The sequence below is a fragment of the Sinocyclocheilus anshuiensis genome, unplaced genomic scaffold (genome assembly GCF_001515605.1).
Source record: "Sinocyclocheilus anshuiensis isolate Anshui unplaced genomic scaffold, SAMN03320099.WGS_v1.1 scaffold328, whole genome shotgun sequence".
Lineage (NCBI taxonomy): Eukaryota > Metazoa > Chordata > Actinopteri > Cypriniformes > Cyprinidae > Sinocyclocheilus > Sinocyclocheilus anshuiensis.
In genome coordinates, this window is record NW_015558621.1 from 1,976,297 (window position 1) to 1,985,903 (window position 9,607).

General features: G+C 34.7%; 1 protein-coding gene across 1 annotated transcript; it reads right to left on the reverse strand.

Moving 5' to 3' along the window:
* Positions 1-1,751: 1,751 nt before the first annotated feature.
* On the reverse strand, positions 1,752-6,458 carry LOC107680649 (glutathione peroxidase 3-like). Its single transcript, XM_016476644.1, has 6 exons — positions 6,395-6,458; positions 6,050-6,193; positions 4,279-4,429; positions 3,984-4,101; positions 3,232-3,331; positions 1,752-2,303 (listed from the first exon to the last, which is right to left on the reverse strand). The coding sequence occupies exons 2-6, from the start codon at positions 6,131-6,133 to the stop codon at positions 2,088-2,090; spliced, it is 669 nt and encodes a 222-aa protein (XP_016332130.1). The 5' UTR covers positions 6,134-6,193; positions 6,395-6,458; the 3' UTR covers positions 1,752-2,087.
* Positions 6,459-9,607: the final 3,149 nt, after the last annotated feature.

A 9,607-nucleotide genomic window follows, 5' to 3' on the forward strand; every position in this document is an offset into this window, starting at 1 on the left:
AAATGGCTAACAGTAGAATGTGACTGAACTGATTGATGATTCCTTCACTGGCAATGGTTGAGATAACGGGAGAGGTCACATACTGTTGAACGTCTGCGTGTGTCATTACTCTCTGACTGCTCATCTGCCCCACTGTTTATTGAAGCCATATATGACACCTGTTAACCTTTCCATCTATTAGATTACGTTCTGGGATTACTTAAGTAAGCGCTTCAATAGCTTGTTGATCCTTCAGATACTTATGAGTGTAATTGAAATGATAATCTATCGAGGAGGGCTTTCATCTGGGCGACAGAAGTATCACAGTAGTTTTGCTTAATATTTTTCAAGATTCAGTGTTCAAAAACATTATTCCCTATGTGCATATGGAAGTGATAAGTTATTTATATCTATTGTTTTGACAGCTGAGTGTGGTTTATTGTCTTAAGTGATGTTGTCTTTTGTGTATTGTTTTGTGTTTCCCTTTACATATTGTAGCTACTGGAAGACTGTAGGATGTAAGTTTGTGTGTTTGTGCATATGCACAGGAAGTGGGCCAGAATAAATAAGTTAATGCATCACATTAGTGCAGCCCACTTTGATTGGTCTCATTTTTGATTTAGGCTGAACATGAGGAGGAAATAACCAAATCACCAAATGGCTGATTACAATGGGTCCAGTGTTGCACTTAAAAACATTGTAATATGTTTGGAACAGGGTAAGAATCATATACTTTCTGTTTTTACGGTCATCTGCCATCATGAAGGCTGTTTTTCCGCATGTGTGCAGTGTCTCCAACCTTACTGACCAAACGCAAAAAGGTTTGTATGCTCACAAAATATTCCCAATGGCGAGCAACTCATTTGCTGTCAAATGGTGTGATATTTGTCATGTAAATGTACAAAATAAAACATAGGCAGGCATTTATTTTATGAATATGTGGTTGAATTTAATGAACAGAGCGAGTTGAAATGTCTTTGAGCTGGATTGCACTTGGAGATGTGTGCTTTATTTACTCGTCTCCATCAATTACTGGTTGGCAGTTTTGTGCTTTTTGGAATGACTCTTTTTCTCCAGTGGGTGAAAGCAGACCTCATGTGAAACTTTTGTAATTGATTAGTATAATAAATATATTCTAACTGTCTAAGCCTCCAAATGTTATTGTGTGAGAGTTAAACTACAAGTTGCATCACCATATCACCCTGACACGCAATAACCAGAAGAAAACATTTTGTTTCTTGCATTTTAGTCTTTATTTACTGAACGTCCACAGAGGCGGCAGCAAGTTCAAAGGATAGTTTAGGAGATGAGACATGATCGAAAAGCAACAGCAGAGCAGCCTGAATGCACTAAAGAGCTGCCCGCTGGCCCTCGACCTCAGGTCAGGCACCACAGAGTGTCTGTTTTCAAGCCTTCCCGTCATCAACATGCCAGTCTCCAAACCGACCCATTGACAGCCTCTAGAAGGAGCAGTCTGGGAATCCTTTTACTTCAATTTCATACTGTTCAAATTCTTGTAACAACAATTCACAAAGGTTTACATTTTTGAACTTTGCCACATGTAATCTTGCTTTTACAGGGTTTCTGCGGGTCTTTAAAAGTCTTACTTCGCTGTCCCACAAATTAAGGCCTTAAATCAGAGTAGAAAGTCTTAAATTCATTAAATAATGGCATTAAATGTTGCATGCACTTGAGAAAAAAAATATCATATTCTTAACTATTTTTGTCTTTTTCCCAATACAAATATCTGAACATCCTTAAATCAAGAAAACTTTTTTTGTTGTCTAAAACTTCAATCATGTTGATTTTTCTGAGCCAATCAATTTATCTTTTTGCTTTTCTATACATCCTGTTTTAAGACTCTTAAGACGTCTTTAGACATTTGCACGGGAAAACAGGAAATACCGAGGTTCCCTAGACATTAAGATTTAGAGAACATATTGACGTATTGCTTTTCCTTTAATTTATTCCTTACATTTTCTTTAACTGTTTTTAAAAGGGTCTTAAATCTCCCTTCATAAAACCTGCAGAAACCCTGTTTTGACTATTTGAACACATTTTATGCTGGAGAGAGAGATGAATGTGCAATTAAATCCACTGTTTTAACGTTAATCAGCCTTTTGAACAAGCTGACGGAAGTATTTCAAGATGTCTGCCCTAACTTCAGATACGTTCACTCTGGGAAACCACCTCATGACAGGTCTGCCGTCTGGACCCACCAGAAACTTCTCAAAGTTCCACTTGATGTCGTTGATTTTGAGAGGTTCCCAAAACAATCTGTTGGTGGGGTTACCGAAGCTGTCTCCCACAGGTGGGCAGGCATTCTGAAAGAGAAAGAGCCGCCTTCACTCTTTATTGGCATTGATGATTCCATGAAGAACCTTTAACATGCATGGAACATTTCCATTGCAGTTTACTTGACACAACAGATCTCAGATAGAGAAAAGTAAAAGCAAAATGTGACCACAAAATTTTTTCAAAATTGAGATTTATACATAATCTGAAAGCTGAATAAATAAGCTTTCCGTTGATGTATGGTTTGTTAGGATAGGACAAATTAGATTTTTTGAAATTTGATCGAGATACAACTTTTTGAAAATCTGGAATCTGAGTTATCCAAATGAAGTCCTTAGCTATGCATATTACTAATCAAAAATTAAGTTTTGATATATTTACGGTAGGAAATTTACAAAATGTCTTCATGGAACATGATCTTTACTTAATATCCTAATGATTTTTGGCATAAAATAAAAATCTATAATTTTGACCCATACAATGTATTTTTGGCTATTACTACAAATATACCCCAGCGACTTAAGACTGGTTTTGTGGTCCAGGGTCACATATAAGAATGGAATTAACATGGAATTGACATTTTAAAGTAGAAAGACTGAAGTATTATTTTCTTGTATAATGTACTTAAATAATCAGTATTTTTTTTTTTTACTTGCAACGTCAAAAAGTGAACATAAGTGCACTTCTCAAGCTAAGATAAAACAATAGCTATTCTGTTTTTTTGGTTTGATATAATTTTCTATTTTCTATTGTATTAATTGATTTCTATTATTTCAGTTTATTCTAATGGAATGACATGCTTATTGGGGCCTCTATGTAGCTTATTCCAAAATGGGTAAACAGGTTTAAAATTCATTTAAACTGACAATTTTTTTCTTCGTGAAATAGGCTTTTCTTGCAAAAGGTGTTGCAAGCAATTTCAGATTAAAAAAAGTGCTTTATTAAGCAATGACCAACCTTTAAAAATTTGAAAAGAGCGTGTTCATTGACTCCATTCACATCCACCTTCTCAAATAACTGGAAATTTGGAACAAATCCATTGCCTGGACGGACATACCTGTGAAGACAAGGAGAAATCTGTTTCGTCATGGGTCTGTCTATAAGGAAAACTAATAGAGACTTTAAAGAGTCATGGCCAGAGAAGTGGCTTCAGATATCACTCCAGAAAAGAGCATTTAGGTTCAAGATATATGATATGTGCAGTAATTTAAAGGGGATGATGGATGAGAAGACAAGCTAATTGCACACTGTCTGATGCTCAGGTAGTTTTGGTTCATGAGTGATGGCCAGTAATCTCAAGGTTAAAGAAACTTTCAGTCTTTTTTCCTTAAAGACCGTGTCTTCTGATTAATACTTGTTGAGTCATTTATCTTTTGGATGTCTTGCAGAATAAGTTTTTAAAACGGCACACTCTTGCATGTTTAATCCACTGTTTTTAGTATTATTCATATACTATATTTCTTAATATTTTAAGCTTTTATTTTTATATTTTCAGTTCTCATTTGAACTAAGTTTTAGTCATTTTGTTATGTGCTTTTGTCATTTTTATTATTTGTTATATATATTTCTATTGACCTTTTAATTTATTTCTAGTTTTAGTAATGAAAATTAATTACATCTTATTAAAAAACTATTTAATAGTAAACAATAACACTGGTTTCACCACCACAATTAAACGTCTCTATTTTCAAAGAGTAACATGAACTCACTTTAATGCAGAAAGAATTTCATTATTTTTTCCAGGCTCTTGCATCCCAAATTGGTTGCATGGAAACCCGAGGATAGTGAATCCAACATCTCGGAGCTCCTGTTGCAGTGCATTCAATTCTAAATAGCATATAAAACTCATAGTCAATACAATTATCATGAACAGGTTTCATATTTGCTCTTCAAGCTTTGTTGTCATTAGGTGTAAAATATATATTTGCACATATAAATTTGCAAACATAAGTAATGTTTGTATATACTAATATTTGTGTTAAGTGAAATAATGTGCACACTTACCCACATACTGGAAGGTGAGTCCTCAGTAGGTGGCCACATTGACAATGAGGACATGCCTTCCAGCATAATGGGAGAATGGCATGAACTGGGTCCCATTTAGGGTTTTCACACCATAGTTGTGTATAGTGTCACTTACAGCTGGGTTGCAGACCTGAGACAGACAAACGTAAAATCACGCTGGCTCTGTACCACAATTACAAAGAGGAAAAACATGAAAAATGAACATGAACATGAAAAAATACCATTCAAAATGTTTGGGTCGATAAGATATACTTAAAAAAAAAAAAAATTTCCAGCAAGGGCGCATAAAGTTGATCAGATGTTTACAATGTTACAAAATACTTTTATTTCAAATAAATTGTTCTTTAGAACTTTCTATTTCTCAAAGGATCCTGAAAAAATGTATCACGGTTTTCACAAAAATATTAAGCAGCATATTAGAATGTTTTCTGAAGAATCATATGACATTGAAGATTGGAATAATGAATAATAAAATATAAAACATATTAAAACAGAAAACAGTTATTTTAAATTGTAATAATATTTCACAATATTACCATTATTTTTCATCAAATACGCAGCCTTGGCAAGCATAAGAGACTTTTTTCAAAAACATTTCAAAAAAATTCTCCCAAACTTAAACTTTTGAACGGTACACTCTTAAAAATAAAGGTGCTTCACGATGCCATAGAAGAACCTTTTAGTCTAAATGGTTCCATAAAGAACCTTTAACATCTGAAGAACCTTTCTGTTTCACAAAAGGTTCTTTGTGGCGAAAGAAGGTTCTTCAGATTATAAAAAGGTAAGAAAGAGATGGTTCTTTAAAAAACCTATGACTGAATTGTTCTTTGTGGAACCAAAAATGGTTCTTCTATGGCATCGCTTGAAGAACCTTTTGAAGCACCTTTATTTTTAAGAGTGTAGTAAACATGAAATAAAATGATTATTTAAACATTGCAGTGACCTTTGTATTCTCACTCAAAACTGTGAAACCCCAGGCACACTCTTTATCATTGAACCAGCTTATTTTCAAGAAAACTGGATGTGACTAATATGCGAGTAAAAAAATGAACAAAACTGTAATATCATGTCATCGTAATTCTTATTATCATATAACAGTTCTGTTTCTCAGAATAGAAATGTTTTAGGGTTATATCACCTTGAAGCTGTAGTAGTTATAATACCCTGACCAGGTAAAGTAAATATTTACCTTTATTTGACTTTTGCTGTTTGGTATTTGAAGTGCTTAAAAACAAAAAAACGGTTACAAAACATTCTGTTATTTTACTATATATATAACCCTGGACTTAAGAACTGAACATGATTCTTATATTTTTTCCCTCCATTTATTTAATTATTTTCTGCCTCAGTTACTGTGGCAACCCACTGCACCTGCTACTGCATGGTGAAAACAGTGCGCACGATCAAATCACACTGATTTATGGGCTATAACCTCAACATCCTTACAGCATTGTGTTAAAAACATGCTTTAGTACAGAGATTATATGAGATCATTTGATATTTCATACCAATTTGTTCCAGTATTTACTTTTAAGCTTCAATGTAACACACAAATACTCGGATGTTGTTTACTCAGCCTATTGCTTTAATAACAAGCAATGCCGTTACTTTAAATAAATAAAAAATGTGCATTATTATCCTTATTCCTTTGTTCATTATTCCTGGTTTAAAGTTTTATCCAAATGAGCAATCCAGTATTACCAAAACCAAGACAAAAACTGTATAATAAGTATATGTCTTAACATCTTACCTGGGTATTGGATAGTCCACTAACTTTATGTAGAAGACCCACCAAGACCAGAGCAGAGATCCAGGGATTCTTCTGGTTCCCCATGAGGGTGACGTGTGGCCCCTGCAGGGTGTCTGTGTGTCGTCTGAATGAAGCGTGGCTGAGCTGGAGACGAAAAACACTGGAGGAGAGTGACGCAGACTAGCCAATAATATCCAGCCTCATCATCCCACATATTGACATATGAATACAGCCATGGCCTGTTTATTACAGCTCTAAGCTAAGAGTTTGTTGCAATCTAGTTCGCAATGAATGTATTTGTCATTTGATTAAAAGAATTATTGTAATGTGATGCTAAAAACCCACCAATATGTTGTTGGCTTGATAGTGGTGAAACAGTCGAGTTATTTTTGTCACTAGTCTTTCAACATCTGGTTTGCAACACTGATATTACAAAAAGTGCAGGAAGTCCTTTCACATGCATTCAAACAATTTGAGCAAGGGAATAACTGTAAACTCACTGCAAAAATTTAAATTTTAAAATTTTTACATTTTTTTACATTTACATTTAGTCATTTTGCAGACGCTTATCCAAAGCGACTTACAATTGGGGAATACATAAAGCGATTCTTCTTAAAGAGGCAAACAGACACAGGAAGTGCTTGTAATGCAAGTTTTAGGCATTGCTCAAATAAGTACAAGCTAGAAAGGCAAGGAATAAATAAAGAGAAAAGTTTTTTTTTATTTTTTTAATTTAGGATGAAGTCAAGTAGCGTTGAAAGAGATGAGTTTTCAGCTGTCGCTTCAAAGAATCAAAGAATGTTTAATACAATGTGTTACTTGCTGATTCTTAGTAATTGATTGTGAAATTTCTAGCAATGTCTGAGTTATTTTTTTTTTCCAGAATAGTCTTTGTTTAGAGTTTATTAAATGTATGTGCAACCTTTTCATATACATTTAATGACATTGTATAGAGAAGAAACCTAAAAAATATTAGGTGGGATCTTGGATTTTGAATGAATTTTTTGAAGCCACATTCAGCATATAAGAAGAACAACATTTTCACTTCCTAGGTGCCAAAATGATTCCTTTTCTCATACAACACAATGAAGAAAAATTACAATTTATTATTACTCGCCTTACTGTAAGTCCCTCTTCACAGACCCATAATTCTTAAAATTATATAAAGACCTCAGCAATGAAGTCCCAGTTTTGCATTTTATTCTGGCTTCCTATGTTTTTTTTTTAGTTTTTTTTTTAGTTTATTTAATCATTTTCCTTTTACTAGCTCACATGGCACTGCATTGCACCTGCACATACTGGTTGCTTTATATTCTATACAGCAGCAGGCAGCTTCGGATCAGCTCATGTTATGCTTCTGAGAGTATCAAAGGTTAAGCCTAAGTACAGTTGAGTGACAGCTTTCAGCTATTATGTATCTAAATTATGAAAGCTGTCAGAGTAGCAAAAACACCAGGTGCTGTTATCTTATGCAGCATTTTAAACTTGGTCTTATATATTTATTATATAGGCCTAATTGTTATTTTTACTAAGATATGATAGAAACAATGGTGCAAATGATACATAAGGGCTGTGCAAAATCAAGCACAGTAAGTGCAGAATAAATATTTTGGAAAAACTAGATATTAAACATTTCATTATGTTAAACATGAATAATCTAAGAGGTTGCAGTGCAGCTATGTCAACAGAAACAGATGCCTTCCTCCCTGTTTGATTCAACTATTATAGTGTTTGCGGAACAAATTACTTGGTTGGTTGGTGGATCTTTTGCACAACACTGACTTAACTTTATATTCTGTATAAGCAGTTTCTTCTAAGATGATTTTCCACAGAACATTTCTGTGGGTCCCAACACATGTTGGGATGATGGGTAATGAGATGGCGGATAGGCTGGCTAAAAGGGAGAACAGGTAAATTTAAATAAAGCAGAGGTTAAATTCATACTTTGGGAGAAAATCAATAAAAGTTGGCAAAAGAGGTGGGATAGAGAGGAGAAAGGGAGGCACTTATACCTGTTGGGGAAAGTTACTTTTTATGGAAAGTAATGTGTTACGTTACTTTTGCGTTACTTTTTAAATCTGGACAGGGCTTGCTTGTTTGTTTTTAAAATAAAAAAGTTATATTTTTGGCAAATATAAAAGCCTTTTCACACCAAAAGTGAAATGAATAAGCCTCAGGCTGAAGGGAAAGTAAATTTACGTCCGTACAGTAGAATGCAGAAGAAGACATTTCAACACACTTCAGCAATAAAAAGTCTAGAGTAATTTTTGCTTATTAGTACGGTTAAACTGGATCATCGAAGGTCAGAAGCAAAGACATTGGTTAATAGAATGGGATTAAATACATAAAGGATATTTGTATTGTTTAACATTTAATTATTGCAGGTTTGCGTCATATTCTGAGTTGCATTATTTTTATTCATTTTGAGGAATACTGAATCTGTTTTTTTTTTGTGAGTGAGATGAATATGAACATTAATTAAACTGGGGTGCAGGAGATCACATTAAAAGGGATACTAAACACAGTAAATAGGACACAGAGTAGAATATTGATTACATTTTTAAGGGAAGCAGGAGTATTCAACAGGATTTAATGGATAATTAAAGTATTATGTGTGTGGGTGTGTGTGTTTATGTGAGGGGACTAAGTGTCATGTAAGTGTAGGAAAGCTGATCCACACTCCGGAGCAGAAGGGGGCGGTAATGCACCAATAAGCTGGATGCCAACCGCCGTTAAACTGGAAAGAAGAAGAAGAATAACACGTATGATGACGCATACTCGTTACGTAGGCAGCAGGAACTCAGTCAGAAATGGCGACGTTGCTGCAGCCAGAGAAAGTGCTTTATCTCGTCCGAAGCGAGAAAAAGATTGGAGTTCCGCTCTCTCAGCTGTATTTTTGCCGATATTGCATTGAGCTGCGATCTCTGGAATGCGTGTCACATGAAGTAAGTAACGCGGGGTGTGACATTTAGTTGACACAATGGATGTTAGCCATGCTAAGAGCGAGCTAACAGGCTAGTGATGATGACAGTGTTGTTCCCGCCTATCAGTCGAAGTGGAACGAATTCTGGTTCTGTGATTGGCTAGTTTATCATTCTGTCATAAATTATACGGCAGTAGAGCTATCCAATTGGCTGTGTAACCAGTCAGTTAACTTCTGCACCACCCACTTTTTTTAGGGATGTGACAAGCTAAAAGCTAGCAGAATAATTCTGAATGAAATGAAATATCTGCTGTTCGTTCGTTTCCATTATGTGCATAGGTACATAAAAAAAAAACAATGAGGTTCTAAATTCAATGTGTTAACGCTTGCAGCAGCCATTCGTGTTATTTTGAAGGCAACACTACCACAACCTGTACAGACAGCTTGTGCTATTTTTATTATTGTTTATTTATTTATTTTTACTTAAGCAATGTGTGAGTTTTACCTCCGGCACAATGATGAAGTTCCATGTAGCTTTCTGTACTTTTCCAATACATGTTATACAATTTCCTTGAGCAAAAACACATTTGCTTTGTCTTATATATTTTTTTGGTGTTATGCCTGTTATATAGGTC